Here is a 17,215-nt window from a genome sequence, read left to right as displayed (position 1 = left end):
CCGCACGCCGGTACGATGCTCATCCAGATCGAAACGGGCAGGGATGGCTTCCCCTCGCACTCTGTACACATGATAAATATGAGCGAACAACGTTAGGAAACTGTTGAAGAAAACAGAAGACAGGAAAGACGCTGAATCAGTGTCTTTCTTGTCTTTTGTTGTTCGCTGATTTTAATCATGTGTATCCGGTACCAACTCGTAGCCCAGCTCACCACCCTTCCGCACCCTGTAGCCAGCGGAGTAGCGCTCTCTGATAAAAGCAATGTTTTTCTTTCTACTTAGTTCGACGTGAGAGCGTAGGTGAAGTTAAATAAAAACAGAAAGAATAAACATAGGGACGGACAGAAAGAGGTTAAGTACAAAACGAGCGTGTTGGTAACTGTAATTAGACATGAGGAAGATACATAGAAAGGGGGGACGGACAACGATGGACAGAAAGAGGTGCTGTTCTGTCCGTCCCTATGTTTATTCTTTCTGTTTTTATTTTTTATTTCTATCTTTCTTTTTTCTTTTTTTTTTTTCTTTCTCGTCTTTTGAGGTTGTGACGTTTAGAATATCGATGCCGACACAAATCTAAGAAAAATCATTTCAGTTTCAGTTTCAACCTACCGGTACAGACATCCCTATGGTCCAGACGAAACTGAAATGTGGCAACACTGACTCGAGTAAACTTTAAAGCCATTGTAAAACCCGAGACTTAGGCCATGTTTAGAGCCAATAGATAATCCTTGCATTCTTGCATATGGCCTCTTCCAGTCAAATCGTTGACGATTTTGAAAACTCTTTCCAGGTAAATATTCATCAATAAACCATAGTTACTCTAACGATTCCACGCCATCCAGCTGCGTTTCTGCGAACATTGAGCTGTCGTGTAGACATGGAAGTAAATTTGGTCACATATCTGGCAAACTGCATGCACCAGTTGTTTGTCCAGTGGCTTGAGTGATCCCCGAAGTTTCTGTCGTGTTACCCTCCCTGTATTTGCAGGCATGTCTCGCAGCTGTCACAAACCCAGATTATTTCTACGTACGAGATTCCGAGGAAGTCAAGACAGGTATGTTTTGTGTAGGGTTCCGGAAAAACTCCGAAAAGCACCCGCCGAAAAAAGTTTGGTCAATTCGGATTTGTCCGATAAACTCCGAATTTTAATGTGTCAATTGCCCCCCCCCCCCCCACACACACACACACGCACACACACACACACACACACACACACACACACACACACAAAAAAAAAAAAAAAAAAAAAAGACTCTAAATAAAGACGGTATTTTCCAATTAAGTTTGATCAGCGCACAGAGTCAATGCTTCCGGGAAAATGCCACCACGGTTATCTTTCAAATCTCGGATCATTGACAAAAGGGTTTTTACCGCTTACCTCGTCAAGGTTCAGGACGATATGTCATTGTACTTTCGGGTCACGACAAAAGCCTCTGTATTGGTTTCCAGTTTGGGCCATACTATTTGTGTTTTAGGAGGAAGGAGGAGGTTGTGTTTTTGTAGCAGTGAAAGCTATGGACCACAGTGATTGCATCAAATTGCCATCGCGCGCGGCCGCGGGGTAGCCTGGAATAGGATAGGATGAATACGTGCTTCCCAACGACTACCTCCAGAAGTTTATTTTTAAGGTATTGACATTTATCGAAGCCACTTGTGTGCAACTTTTGCCGTGGGACAAATTAGTATTGCCAATGGCGATGCCACTAACACCAAATCCAGCCGAAGAAATATTAATTGGTATAAGCGTGTTTTATTTTTCTTTATCTAGCATACATTTACACCCGGATATTATCTATTTTTCATAGGAAACACTGCGAAATTAAGCTCCGAATTTTGCAGATTTTGGAATCAAACAAAAATAAACTCCTATAAACTCAGAATTTTCGGAAAAAAAAATGGACTCCAAAAAACATCCTCCGAATTTGATGAAAAATAAACTTTGAAAACGCTGACTCCTAGTTATGTGGAGCGCAAGTTCGTCAGCTTCTTGCACAGGGGTTGTGATGATGTCAGAATGCCAAGCGCTTATTGGCTGTTTGAGAAAGAAAAAAAAAAAAATGGTGGGTAGACCTCAAGGCATTTAGCATTGAGGTCTATCTACTATCCTTTCAATCGGAGAGCTCGGCGTCGTTCCGACGTCACTGCAATTCCTGCGCAAGCAGATGACTTTGCTCTCCTCATTGCTTTTCCACTGCCCCTTATGAATGGGTAGCTCGTCCGTTTGTGTTTTGTCGTATAGGCTTTCGTAGCCGACACATGACCGGGCAAAAGTGATCTTAAAAGACGTATGGCGAATGTTTTCGTTAAAGCTGTCACTAATCACTGTAGTCTGTTGCAGGTTAAGAAAAGCACGACAATCACCTCCTGTAAAGCCTTTCACTCTTTGCACTTTGACAGAGCAAACGCCTTGCCTTCTCGCAGCGTTCACTCTGCTAAATTAAAAATAGTAGAAGGTTTTCGGGGAGCCTTGTCCTGCTCTGCTTAGCCTGCAACAGACTATAGCTTGCCTTATTTGCAGGAGTGGAACAAACAATACAGCGATTCCTCGACGTTGCGAAACAGATGGAGTGCTTCTTCCTGCAGAAACGGCTGGTGCTTTCTGCTCAGAAACCGGAGCAAATTGTCATGGAAGTGAGTGCATGTGATGTGCATTCATTCACACTCGTGTGTGCAGCAAAAGAATGACTGCATTTCTCTTTTGCACAGGACAACACGGAGCTTAAGAATGAGCTTGCACGAAAGGAGCAGCTACTACAGAAGTATCATGAGAAGATCCACTTCTGGCAGAGCTTGCTGAACGACACCAACAATGCTCCAGGCCCACCTCAACAGCAGCCGCAGATGCAGCAACAGCCACAGTTGCAGCAACAGCTACAGCAGCAACAGCCACTGCAACAACCGCCGCAGCCAGGCAATCCACAGGTCATGCAGCCAGGGGCTCCCATGCAGCAAGGCATGCCCATGAATGGAACTGTGCAGGGACTTCCCGGACCTCTGGCCTACCTGGAGAGAACCACTTCCAACATCGGGATGCCAGACTCGAGACGCTGACTGTCTGCACCCTGTCAGCCCGCTCTACTTGGTGGGCAGAAGAGCGCACAGCCATTGACAAATTTGGCAAGCATCTGTGGGACTTGTCAGTTTGTTTTCCTCGTGTATGTGGCACCGACGTAGGACGGTAGACATCCCCCTCGCCCTCAAAGCAAAACAATGCCACTTTCCGTGGCGTCGAACAGCCCAAAATACAACCGGGATGCTCGACATAGAGGGAGGGGTGGGTGAAACCAAGAGTGTAGCATCCAAGATTGAAGAGCAGATACTAAATATTGATATATTTGAATGATAGAACTATTATAAAGGAAAAAGAAATGGCATTGTTGCTAGTAGGCGAGCATCGATTTGTGCGAGATATTGTTGCATGGAATCTGTTTCTCTCTTGTCCCGTGCAGTCTTGAGGGCAGTTTTGAACTGGGCTTTTCCAAGGTTGCAGTTAGGGATGGCCACTGCATGCTGCCATAGAGTTCAATTATTGACATATTTACATGTGTGGCAATGCCATGCCATAGGGCTTGATTACAAAGGTAGTTTAGATTGCATTTATCTGGAATAGACCAATTGTTTTATCTTTTACTCGGCAGTATATAAATAACTCCAAACGATATTTCTTAAGAATTTATCATGGTTGCATTAGGTTTTAGTTAGTTAATTTGGCAGTGTCTTGAGCACCACATTTTTAGGTGCTCAAGCATGGCTAATCCATTGTGAAGATCGTTGAGCATTCTGCTGCCAATTTTGTCTAGCACTACCTTTTATGTAGTCATTGCACTTCGACAATGTGGTATGGTCCACATGCTTTAATTTGAACAGCAAATAGCTGAATAAAATGGCATTTTTCTAAAGTCTCGTCTGATTACCACATACAAAACTACCTACTAAGTTTTTTTTTTTTTTTCCCCCATGTGCCCAATTTGAGTGAACGCAAGTACTGATATGAAAGAAAACCTCCATAAGATGGGGCACCTTTTTATTTTTGTCCTGAATAGGCAAACAGAAGAAACAAGCAACATTTTCTGACAGACATAAGGAAAAAAATCCCATCATGCAAATCTCATGGCTATGCCCACTTCACAGGTTTCCTAAAATGCATCAATCTAAAAACAGATCTATGTGTGTGTGTGTGTGTCTGTGTGCATATACACAGAAATATAAATGGCATTATGTATATATGTACAGCAGAACAAAAATGACTTGCCACCTTAGCTTGTTTAAAAGGGGAAGGTAAACCAATAATAATAAAAAAAAAAAAAGGCTCCAGCACATAAATTATGCCAGCAAGCTTCAACTGTGTACATGCCTTCAAAATGATTATCGGATGTGATTAAAGAGGTTTGCAGTGCATGAGCTCACACCCTCTGCACCAGTATAGAGCACCCCACACACTTCACTAGACAACATTCTCTTCGTGGACTTGCTGGATGCGGTATAGACTACCTGCATGAGAAATTAAATAAAAAGGGGCTAAGACCTTTAAAAAAAAAAAGATCACGGCTAGGTTGGGCAACACTGGCCCAACAAAGCTCCCTTCCTTGACCCACACTGCTGGGCCCAGTCACGAAATCACACTCCCTCCTTTAGACTGCGGCAAAAGAACTTGCACGGCACCACAACACGACCTGCCTTATCCAAGGCCCTTGCAAAGGAATGCTCTTTCCAACTCAAAAGAGTTTGACAGTACTTCCTTTATGTGAGAACAAGCGAGTGAAGTGGCAGCAACGCGCCATAGTTGGGAAAACCCCCCGAGCAAAGTGCACACACAAGGGCAGACTTGAGTTTTTTTGGTGGCGCCACTGTGGATGCGCCGTGGCAGCCCACTAACTGGGACTAGGGCCTTCGGAAGGGGCTACTGCCACTTGCACCACGAAGCCCATTTGTAGCTTGGCCTCATCGACGCGCGTGCGGTCGGCCAACAGTTTGCCGCCGAAGAACCAGCGCTGGCAGGTGGGGTCGACGCCTTCGAGCGTCTGGAGACGTCGCTTAGCCGTGAGGATGGTCTCGCCCGTGCGCACTGCCATCTTGGTGTCCCGCCCCGTTGTGGACAAGCGCAACTTGAGCAGGATCTCGTGACCTGCGCAAGGCTCGCTTTCGGGCGACGGAGATTCGGCGTCACTGGCGTCCTCCACCAGGTTGGTCGGCGCACTCAGGCAGTACACGGGCAGCTGGTAGCGGTTGCCGAGTTCGTCGTAGCAGTCCAACAGCGTCCCTAGAAAGGGAGCAGAATGGATGAAATTAGGCGACACCTCAATGCCCTTGAAGTTTCAAGGCATGCTACGCACGAAGGCAACTTCCTGTGGAAATGCAGTCAAAGGTATGGGCAAATACCTTATTATAAGAACCCGTTCTACTCTACTCATTTGCATTAGACAGCACGCCTACAGCACCAAATCCTCCCGTAGCGGCGCGAGCACTCCGAAGCAAGTGCACAGCGCTGTCCAAGCTGTCGTGCTTTTCCTGTGCATGAAAGGAGAGGGCTGCCACCAGCTCACCAAGACCGGATACGCCAAGACAGCAGAGATGGCTGTCTCCGCTGTCTAGACAGGTTTCCATGACGATAGATGGTGGCAGCCACCCCTCCCAATTTGAAGGAAAAAACACAGAGGCTGCACCCATTTAGAAATTCCAACTACGCAGCCTGTTGGCACCAAGGCCATTGGATTTTCGTGTAGTAAGATGTATACCCTCGTAGAGTATTCAATGTGTGAAGACCTTGCCCATCTTGAGCACCAATTAAAGCTCTTGCATGCCCTCCTCTTTCCTTCGGAAATGCTGCAGGAAGTTGTCCTCAAGTATCGTTAAAATTTGTTAGAACACCACAAGTGGGTTGAAGGTGTTCTACAGTAAAATGCAGAGCAAGTGCCCACACAAAAGTTCAAAGAGATAATCGCACAGAAAAAGAATAAGGATGGACACCCTTTAGGTCAAAGAGCACAAAAGCACTTGGTAGGAAAGGCCCTCCATTGATCCGACAGAAAGCCATAGGAGCAGTATAGGAATCTGGCAGAAGCCAAATTTTTCAAGCCGCTGTACTGCTGTTGTCAAGCCTGCTTGGTGCTAATATGGTTCCTGGAATGCATCTCTAACTGGTGTGTTTGTAGCATCCGGACCATGTGGTCTCTCAATTTTCGCCCGACGTCATCCTAAAAATAGCGTATTGTTGCCGGCCGCAATCCTGGTGGTGTTACAGTAGTGATGGCAACTCCTGTCCTGCTGCAGGTCCGTTTCCAGCTTGACAATCCACGGCAGATTCAACAGCCAGGAAAAGAAACTTTGCGATGACAGTGACATTCGCTTTTGCTCATACTTTTTATCGGTGGCGGACTTTTGACACTAACTGTTATACTCCGTCTCACCTTACGATAGACTAGGGCCCAAAGGCTGGCGGGCGGAGCACTACTTCAGAAAAGCTTGCATCCGCATTGCAAAAGAGTGCGCAAGAGAAATTCCGATATGCAGAGTACGGAGAGCACTAACCTTACGCATATGGTTCGCTGTTGTAATAGCGCGCTACGTTATATTGGTGAAGTAAAGGAACATGGTATTCAGTCTCATAAACATTCATGAAATATTTCGTAATCATGTCAACTGTTTGGAGAAGTTGGAGGGTACACAGGCAACACTGACAGAAAGTGATTTCACCTTGGCCATAACAATCCAATTCAATTTTTGTGTACGTACCCAGACCTGTATCTCCCTTCCGCACGTGGTCCGTACATATGCTCCCGTGTCGAACACTCAATCCAACTCATCTTCATTTCTTAATGGCCATTGGTTCTGATCTCATGTTCTCTTCGCCACATCGCTTCCAGGTGGTATTTAATCCCTCCATTAGTCTTCAGTAGTAGCGAGCAGACGGAGCTGTTGTGAGAGCTCGATAAGCAGACGAAAAACTCACTTCTGCATGACGCGTCTTGATACGTACGGCGGAGCAAATATACAACGTGGTTTGTAACAGACTCATCATTGGACCTGGCAGCCTTGTAGCATTGGGCTTTAGTGCATTGTAGGACGACATGGCGTATAGGAGAGCGACATCTGACAACATGACACGCCGGCTTCTGTGACGTCATTTGTTGCCAATTTGGGACCACTTTTGATGTATGGATGAGATAGGACGCTAAACACACCAGTCGAACACGCATTCCAGGCCCCATAGCACAGTGCACATCAAGCTTTATCGCTTTGCGTTGACGCACGTGCATACAACTTCACCACTTTGCACCAGCTTCTTGGAGAAGCATGCAGAGGAGCACCTCGGTCAGCTCGGCGGGCTCAAAAGAATGCTGGGGTGGGCGCTTGATATGTCATACGCCTATATTTCAAATGTTTCAAAAGTAGGTGGTGGGTGCTTGTTGTGGCATGGGCACATGCTTGATATGTTATGGTAAATCTCACTTCACACTGCCTGGATATTTGTCAAGACTTAAAAACTGGATGCATTACATTGTAAACTGACAGAAAATACATGGTGTCAATACAGCTGACTACATCAAGGTAGCAATCAGCAGAGAGGAGGCTCCTAAAAGCTCTCCCCTCTTTCTAGCACTTGCACTACTATTCTCATGTGTGAAAAACACAGAGAAAATAGGAGTGTGTATCAGAATAACTCTACAACAGAAAAGATTGAATAGGTAAATCCATTTACCATACACAAATTCTATTACTATCACAGATTTTCGCTCTCCTTCCACCAGTATATACGGTCCTCCTATGGTATCATACATTCTCTCATGTTCTGTAGCCAATTGTTAACACTTGACCTCAAGCACTTCTTTTTAGTTTTGGGTGCTTAGGGCCACATTTTCTGCTTTCCACAAACTGAAGCAACCCATAGATATTGGGGAGTTCCAATACTAAATACCTTCTCGATATTCTTAAAATGACTGCCAAACATAGTTTGCAGATGATCTTAATGTATCACCTATGTAAAGTCCTAATGCAAGATCCTGAAATATTTTAGGCATTGTATGTCTGTTCCTTGTAATTGTTTTTTATTCGTTTGTGCCATTGAGATTCTTTCGGTTCTCTTTTTTTAACAAAAAGTGAATACTTATAAAATCTGCACAACCTGCTGTTTATCTGTCATCCCTTACAAGCACAGTTGTGGATGTTCCATATAAATGACCATGCTTCGATAAAGAAATTTGTTATTCTAAATAATGTGTTGTCCAAGTACCTCTAAATAAAATTAACAGCAATATACCAGAAAGAAAGTTATAGGAAGTTCAAGAGAATAGCAAAAAGCCATATGTACTGCTGCTTGGCAAATGCAACTATGTAACAAGGAAAGAAAAAAGAAGCAGGCACTAATTTAAGTTTTTTACAAAGTAATATGTGCACTGTTTGATGCAGGAAGTGTAAACACGTCTGAACTGTTTTTATTTAACTTATACAGCTTGGTATAGAAAACCAAATTCTATGGCCTAAGTTGGCACCCTGTTTAAAGGGGAACTCCACCAATTTTTCAAGCTACTTAATTCAAAGGAATCATCTCAATATAAATGGCTTCCTGAATCTGAAATGCTATCTCATTCCCCCAAATTCACTCTAGTTAATTAAAAAAGTGATGTTTCATTCAATGCTGAAACCTAGACATCGTTCTCCTCAGTTTTTCCAGTTTTCCCCGCCATCCAAACGTGACGTTTGGATGGCAGGTGTGTGGCCGGCAATCGGGTACACTGTCGCCTGCCTTTCTTGCGTCCAACAGCAAAAAAACAGAGGCGTTCATGCTATCTAAAGTTGATAATAATCTCTAGTGGCACAAAGTATGGCCTTGGCCCACGTGCTGAACTATGAGAAAGTAAAAAAACAGAAGCAATTGGGATTTTGAGAAAACCGTTTTTGCAACTCGGTATGCTCAAGCCGCGGCTCGCTAGTTTTGTGAAATCACTAGCAAATCCGTTCTCCTTCTATCAGAATCTGGTAATTACGCTGGAGAAGAAAGGTCGGAAGAGTCGCGCAAAACATTTTTTTGACAAGTTACCCAAGCACCACGGAGAATGCTCGGAACGTGTGTACAAATGCCCGACACGCTCGTCTTACCTAAAAAACGTGCCATTTCTTTTAGATTTTTTTTTTTAGGAAAGTTACTATTGCAGATGCCAGCAGCATGTGCAACTTCTCTTGTAGCATGCACATGCCCCTCGGTGCTCAAGTAATTTAGCAAAATATCTATAGACCATTCCAGAAAAGCACTTCAGGCCAGTGCCATCCGTTTTCACTGTACGTGCGTGTGATGCATACTTTGCTCGCCCTCCAGAGCAGCGGACATGTGCGTGCTGGGCTTTGACCTAACACATGGGCTGTGTTTCAAATCTTACCCATATGGATCCCAGTTACTCCGGCGGGTCGTGTCTTGTGACAACACACGATAGAAAAATGCTTGATGCGGGTGGGTTTCCAAAAGGTGCAAAACCCGTACCCTGGAGCAAGAACGAGTAAATTTTGGAACACAGCCATGTAACTGTGATTCTCGTAAACACTGAAATGTATAGACAATGGCAAGTAAGGTGACTGGCCGCCACCATGTCTTGACTCGTGCGGATAAGCCTGTGCAATTGCAAGCTTGCTAAAGCTATGTTCACGGGCAAGCTGCATGTGTTGCACGCATGGGGCACCAGTCAGGGCGCCATGCTTGCAATTGTCTATAGAATTAAACGAACGGCACTCGTGTAGATGGCAGGTTATTGTTCGTCAAGATTGTGCTAAAATGAAAATTAAAAGAACTCCGCAACCACCAAGCCAAACATCAAGGTGCAATGAAAGGCATATAAAATAAACAAGTACACTAGTCATCTTCAGATAAAGAATATTTGCTTAAAGATACAGTAGTGCTTAAAGGACAAAACTGAACCATAAAAATTTTTAATTAAAAATAAGTTAACAAAAGTTAGCAAAAAAAAATTTTGCACTCTTTTTTTTTTTTTTTTTACTGTTGGAGTAGAATGTAATGTGCAGTGCTCAAACACTGATTCACAAGTGCACATGGGAAGGCGGTTTCTATATAATAATCTTTTTTTTTTAAATTCAGTTTTGGTTTTGCACAGCTTCCATCAGCTGTAAATTTACATGCCTATCCTAAAGACAGACACATGGCCAGGGGGGCGGCCCATGGGGCCCGGCCCCCCCCCCCCCCCCCCCCCCCCCCCCCCGAAATCTTCCATTTTGCTGAAACCTCCTCTCCCCCTCCCCCTCATACAGCATTTTGTCATTGGTGCCGCCGCCGCCGCCGCCGCCGCCCCCGCCCCCCCCCCCCCCCCCCCCCCCCCCCCCCCCCGAAACAAAATCCTGGCTACGTGCCCGCTTAAAGGCATTATATTTTTATGGTTTTAAAAGCTTTTCAGCCCATAAAACATTCCTCTGCAAGAGAATAAAATAAAAACATGTTTACCACCTTTTCTGCGAGAAAATATTGCACGCCAACAGGCAACGGCTCTATAGTATATTAATGGAACTCAACACCTGCTCCCCAAACCTCTGTAATACCAGACACGAATAGCAATGTGCCAAAAGTCATGTCTAAACTCAGACTTGGACTTTGTTTAGATGCTTCATTTCTCGTCTTCAACAGATCGGCCACGTGAGTGGAACTTCGAGAGTAGCCCAGGCTAGATTCAATGTCTAAAACAAATATAATATTTATAAAAAAAAATCACTGAAGCAATTGCAAACAACAAACGTGATTGCGCCAAATACCGACTAGAGCATAGGCGTAGACTACGGGGGGGTATAGGGGCTCGTGCCTTCCCTGGTGAGATCCGGGGCAGGGCGGGGGCAGAGCTTGGGCCCGGGCCATGATCCTTACCTAGACGCGGTTTACGTGCCATGTAACGAGCTTCTAGTAGTGGCATGAAATCAAAATAACGCCCACATATTGCCTTTATTGACAAAATACATGGGAAATGGAATGCGAGCATGCTTTCGTTAGCTTCAATCCCCTGCACTGCAATTATGTCCCTGGTACTGGGGGTGACTTAAAATAAATAAATAAACTTATGTATAAAAAAGAATTTCTGAAAAAAAAAAAAAAAGGGTCCTAAACTTTAGGACTGAATCCCCCTCCCCAAGCTGAATTAACATTTTCCAAAATGATGCACATGGATGTCAATCGAAATCTATCAAGTGGCAAGAGAGCCATCCCCGGGGCCACATCAGTGGCTGACACAGCACTAGTGACAAAACTCATGGGAAAAGTAGTATTTCTTTGGTGTGCCATATAAAACATCCCAAATTATTGGGCATATGCATTGTATACTCCTTTTCACCTCAAGAAAAAAGGAAGTTTAGCACAATGTTCATACGGCGCGCGAAACAGTTTGTACAAGAATTGGTTGTCAGAGGAAGAAGCATTGTTTCTGACTTTTTAAACGTGTATGTCTTGATAACATATATCTAATCTCAAATGCACCTACACCTATTTTAATTCTCTACACAAAGAAGGAAATTAGTGATGCTCCGCAAGGAGCTCAACCTTTTTTACTACAGTTCTTGAGGTGGAAACGGGTATAGACATTAGTAAAACAGGGTGTGCCATTCTGTTCGATACTGCGGGCAATATTTAACCGGTTCCGCACCAAAGAGCTGTCCCAATTTAAGTCATGCTTGTTAATCATGTATAGGGTCGTCCCAATCTAAACCATGCCTGGAAAGTATGCATAATAACAAAAAATGCCCAATAATTTAAATTTATACTTCTAAGGGCACAAACCATCCAACCCCTTTATTTACTGGATAATAAAAAAAACTGAATTCAGTCACAAATGCAGAAATCAACATAAAATGGCATTAAAATTCATTGTCTAACTACCTTGGCTCACAGTGGTGTCTGTCTTGCTTTTCTTTTTAGAGGAGACTGAAGTTGAATTCTATAGTTGCAACATGCAACAAAGTCCACCTGGATCATTGTATCCTCCCTCTTCGATTCTGAACAGAATATTTTGGGCTCTGTGGCTGCTGTAAGTTTCACACGCTTCAATGTGTGAATAGGTTTTTCTTCTAGATTTCACGAAAAAAAGTCTTTAGTGTACCTTTACAATAATGCTAATGGCAAAAAAATAAACATGCAGTCCTTGATTGGCAAAATGGGGTGGTCAATGTGCAGCCAATTCGTTGACAAAGTGGAACAAATTTAAGCCAAAAGACAATGGTCCTAAATGGAAACTTTATAGAGTATGCAAGCTGGCCAAAAGAAAAAAAGATTGCCTAAGAATGAAATACTGTGAATGACTTAATTTTCGCGGGCTAAAATTTTCGTGAATCAGGCCAAAGCTGAAAATTTGAAATTATTTCGCGGGTTCTAATTTTCGCGAATTGAGTGTAGCTTCCGTAGCGTTCACATATTGCCCGAATTGTTCGCGGGACGTATTTTTCGCGAATTGTAGGCGATTTGCGAAATTTGCGAAATTTGCGAAAATTAGGTCCCCCCGAAAATTTAGTCGTTTACAGTATTCTTTTTTTTTTTCCTACATTACAACAAACCAGCGACTGTTTTAACGTCACATTATGAATTTTATCAGAGGTTTGTTTCTTGCCACCATAACGTGGACTAGGTGGCACCAACATTGTAATAGTTTACTGTTCTTATTAAGCACATACTGACAAAATCTGCAGCCATTAACCCCAAAACTGTTTTAAGTTTTAAGAGAATTTCTGCTCCTCATCTGCTTAATTATGGCCTTCAAAGTTATATTTGTTGCCTTCAAAGTCAAGTTTCTAGCCACACAGAAAATAAAAGCACAATTAAGAAAAAAAATCACTGCTGCCATCTGTTGGCAGAGCCTCAAACTAAGCCATGAGCGAGCCTGGTTTGTCCAAAATGGCTGAGTATGCAAACCAAGGAAAGCCGACGAGCTATACCCGTCCTGAACAGTTTGGGAACGGTTCCACCTTGGAGAGCTAGACTCGTCCAAAACGGTTAAAGACCAATTCCGCTTCGTTTTGGTTCTTGAAAAAACAATGCAGTCCTCATCAGTATCACCTAGGAAAACCACACAACAAATATTACGAACTAGATATGTTAAAATGTTTCTTAAACGGCCCGGCAAACTTTGCAATGCATCAAGTTGCCGAAATTGGCTGACTTTAGCGGGTTAATTGAGGCGCAATCAACAGCGCGGTCAAGGGTACGGCCTTGGTGTAGCCAACATTGAGCTGAATGTCATCACCATTGCCTTTTTTTATTTTTACTTCTCCGAGCAAGCCTAACAGGTGATGTCCGCAACGTTCCCCCTTGGCGCTTTTTGGAAGCCATCCGGCCGTCCCATCGTTACCGCCATTTCCCACATCACAACCACCGTCGTCATCTTACCGTTTGTGATTATTGCCTCTCAGTTTCGTTCACACTACATGCGCAGACTGATGCCGCAGTTGTGCAGACGACGTCAAATGTTGTAGACACCAAAACATGGTGAAGAGTGCGGTGCGGACGACACTGGCACCTGGCACACGCCCGCCCCAACAGTGGCCCGCTGGCCCGCCCCAAATCCCGCCCGTCGTTGCATAGAAAATCACGCGACACCTCGTACAGCATGATAGCCATGTTTTTGGCGGCCCGAGGCCAATGTGGCCAGACGGAGCCAAACTTTGAGTTTTGATTTCTGCTAATGTGAAGTAAGATTTAACAATATATATCCTAATTTTCGCGAAGCAAATGACGTAGTGTCTTTTATTAGTACCTTTCAATGTGAAATCACTCATTACCCCGAAATTTTCGGAATTGAGCGGAGTTGCATTTTAAGGGGTGCAACAATTTTCGCACTTCGGCCAATTAACTGCGGGAATTAATCTGTGCCACCTATAGAAAGAAGAAAAGAAAAACATTTTTTTCTTGCATATGAACCTTCGAAGTTGTATAATGCATAAAATGATGTGAAACACCCTGGGAGCAACATCACCTAGGGTTATGTAGGAGGTGTTGCTAGGAGGGGGAAGAGGAAAGAAAAGGAGAGGGAAGGGAGAGGGGTGGGGTATGTCACGCGACGTATATTTTCCTGCTAAATTTAGCAGGGAAACTGAATGGTTGTACAGGTCATGTGACATTGATTTCCCCTGCTAAACTTGACGGGGAAACTGGATTGATGTCCGGGTCACAAGACATGAATTTTCTCGCTAAATTTTGCAGAGAAACTGAATTGATGTTTTGGCCACAAGACATGAATTTTCACACTAAATTTAGCGGGGAAACTGAGTTGATGTATCGGTCACGTGTCGTCAATTTCCCCAGGGTGTATAGGCCCGGCGACGCCACTTTCCCTGCTAAATCTAGCAAAAAACAGATGGACTGTCACAATTTTGGGTTTGGGGGGTAGCAATGGAAAGCATTTCATGCTTTCAAATAAAATAAATAGAAGGTCAAAGTACCCTTCAACTATCACACCATCTTTTGAATGATGTCACTAAGGGACCACCTGGATTCCAGCTGGGCTCTGTCTTCAGATCGCCCAGCTGCTCCCTCTGTGATTGTTGACTTTTCAAGGATTAGCTTCACCGAAACAAAAGAAGGTTTGCCAAAGGGTTGACGGCGGGTGTAGTAGCGGAGGGGGACTGGTTTTGTTCACCTCCACATACTCCTACTGACGCAAGACCGTAGTTCCCACAACCACCAGACGCAGGTGCAGATTGGAAAATAATTTGTTTTTTTTTCCTTTGCGATTACGCAGCGGAAAAGCAGTTTTGCAAGGGAAGGTGGCATGTTCTTTCTCACTTGTGCCTAGATAAACATAAAAACTACAAGCTGCAAACTCTTTCTCAACATTAAAATTGTTGCACTGCCCCTTCAATTTCCATGCTGCAGCGTTGTTGCATATGCAGCGATATAGTAACAAACTTTACAGTGGATTACAGATTTATGAATGACTAGCATTGTACACACCGTGTCCTTATCACACTGACCAATTTAAGAGCACCAAGAAAGTGCGACACCCCTTAACCAAACAATTACGGCACTTTGACTACATCATAAAGTAAAAAAAAAATGTTCTTAACTCGATCCAGCCCAAACAGCTCAACCTTAAAGGGGCAATGCAACGCAAAAATGTTTAATGTTGAAAGAATTTGCAGCTTGTATTTTTTTATATTATTTATCTTTGCACAAGTGAGAAAAAAACTTGCCACCTTCCTTTGAAATATTGCGATTCCACTGCGTAATCACAAAGGAAAATACATATGATTTCCCAACCTGCAGCCACGTCTGGCGGTTATGGAAACCGCGGTGTCACGTCATGGGGGCACACAAGTTTTCGCGGCACCATCTAACGGAAGTCAATAAAACCACTTCCTCTACGCTGCTACCCCCACCCCTGTCGTCCCCATTGCGAACAATCTTTTGTCTCGATCGCTCGCCGCAACCTTTGCTGGTGCCAAGCGGGTATGGTGCTCTACTGTAGCCGAACTGGACCTTGAAACGTTGACTTTCATGGAGGCAGTGCTGAGAACCTTGAAGACAGAACCCAAGGGGAAACCATGTGGTACCCCCCGTAACGTTGCCTTCTATAGCCGACAGAGACTAACTCCCACAATTAATTGACCCAAAAAAAGAAGTCGCTGCACAGCCCCGTTCAAAGGTACCTCCAGCTTTACCCCTCACATTTACTGAGGCAAAGTTAGAGAAACAGACACCAGTCTGTTTCTCCAGACGATGCAAGTGACCTATTGGTGTCCTAGTCTCTCGACCCTACGGGGGCTGCTGCCGAAGGCTGCCCGGGGTCACGGACCACTCAAACACTCCATTGGCAGACAGAGGGGGCAGGTACCATTGGGAAGTGAAATGTTGGCGCCGTCGATGATCGCCTGGGCCAAGGTGAAGTCACTGGTTTCGGCTGCATAGGCTGCTGCCTTGAGGGCGTCCCAGATCTCCTTGCGACCCTCAAAGGCCGGGGCAGTGTCCCAGAACTCGTCCCGCTTGCTACGCAGCTGACCTTCCATGAGTGGCACATCACTCTTCCATCGTGGCTTCTCGTGCCGCAGCGGTTGGTTCTTCCCTATAGAAACTATAGATTAAACGCATTTCTGAGTAAGCTGACAGTAAGCAATGCCATTACGCTGAACCAGGCAAGACTTGAGCCATTTGTGCCTCACACAGAGAGTGAAGAATTTGAGACAAGCTACTTTGCCCGTGAGATATTACGCGACGACCGGAAGGAAATTCGTGCACACTTTGATAGTTTTGTTGACCACGGGCATCATGAACACAAACAATGTTCAGGTGTGAATGTAACCAACCGAGATCGCAAAGCATCTAAAGTAGCACAAACGCGAACTTGGTTTTAACGCGAAGCGCAGAGGCGATCCGAACCAAAAGCAGGCTGCACAGCGTAGCAACCGGCCCCTTTTTTCGGCCGGTGTTCCTAGTAGTTTAGGGTTAATCCCAGCTGAGCAGCAGCAGCAGCAATCTACCCCCACGCTGCAACGGGAGAAGGTTCCCGCATTCAGAAATGTGCAAGATCGCCAATACAGGTCCACTTTTGATTTGGCACGCGACACGATCTGCCCGGTTGACGTCGATAGGAGAAGTTGTGAGCGAGATGTGCCGTTCAATGAGCACACTGCCTGGCAAAAAACAATGAAGTCCATACCCGTTTGCTGTAAATTTGTTTCATCGGTGGACTCGATACCAGATGAGGGCCTACTATTTCTGGTGCCAATGCAACCGCCCATCGTAGTTTCTTGCGCTAGTAAACATTGTTACGAGTCGCACTCATGTGTGTTCAGCTCTTGTTGGTATCGCTGGTATCGCCATCCCCCTCCCGCGACGCAGCGCAGCTGACCCAGGCAACCCCCAGAACCCCTGTCGCACACCAAACAGCAGAGCAGAGCGTAGAGCCGGTAGAGCGTAGTGTAGCCGCAGCCTCGATGGCCTGGATCACATGGCAATCTCTTGTTTGCTGCTCGTGCCTCGTTTCGTTTATTCTAATATAGCGTTCGAATTTTAACTTTTCAGCTACTGTAAAATTACGGCGTAACTTCCTGCTTCAGAGTCATTCAAAACAAATCAAATTAAAACCCTAATTAAATCAGGTGGCTGTTACGTGCAACGTTTTCGCGGTATCGCCGGGCCCTCAACAATATACTTTGCCTCGCAGATAAAATATAAAAATTTGCATACGCCTTTTATTGTTGCTATGTTGTTGGACAACTATTCTTATTACTGTCATCACCATCATCA

The 17,215-nt window shown here is 44.6% G+C and overlaps 2 protein-coding genes across 3 annotated transcripts; one reads left to right on the top strand and one right to left on the bottom strand.

The window, feature by feature from the left end:
• The first annotated feature begins 689 nt into the window (after positions 1–689).
• On the top strand, positions 690–3,899 carry LOC8027162 (mediator of RNA polymerase II transcription subunit 28). Its single transcript, XM_002407291.5, has 4 exons — positions 690–790; positions 988–1,054; positions 2,519–2,631; positions 2,707–3,899. The coding sequence occupies exons 1-4, from the start codon at positions 743–745 to the stop codon at positions 3,049–3,051; spliced, it is 573 nt and encodes a 190-aa protein (XP_002407335.1). The 5' UTR covers positions 690–742; the 3' UTR covers positions 3,052–3,899.
• Positions 3,900–4,007: 108 nt separating this feature from the next.
• LOC8027161 (ubiquitin domain-containing protein 1) lies at positions 4,008–17,153 on the bottom strand. Of its 2 annotated transcripts, none has more exons than XM_042287293.1 (3): positions 16,626–17,153; positions 15,804–16,031; positions 4,008–5,260 (listed from the first exon to the last, which is right to left on the bottom strand). In XM_042287293.1, exons 1-3 carry the CDS (start codon positions 16,705–16,707, stop codon positions 4,872–4,874), a joined length of 699 nt encoding a protein of 232 aa, XP_042143227.1. In that variant the 5' UTR covers positions 16,708–17,153; the 3' UTR covers positions 4,008–4,871. The 2 variants fall into 2 exon arrangements, with proteins under 2 accessions (XP_042143227.1, XP_042143226.1); XM_042287292.1 differs by having other exon boundaries at positions 15,804–16,040; positions 16,626–17,094.
• Positions 17,154–17,215: the final 62 nt, after the last annotated feature.

Source organism: Ixodes scapularis, unplaced genomic scaffold (assembly GCF_016920785.2).
Source record: "Ixodes scapularis isolate PalLabHiFi unplaced genomic scaffold, ASM1692078v2 PGA_scaffold9__187_contigs__length_104089568, whole genome shotgun sequence".
Classification (NCBI taxonomy): domain Eukaryota; kingdom Metazoa; phylum Arthropoda; class Arachnida; order Ixodida; family Ixodidae; genus Ixodes; species Ixodes scapularis.
This window is presented reverse-complemented; position numbering and strand designations above follow the sequence as displayed.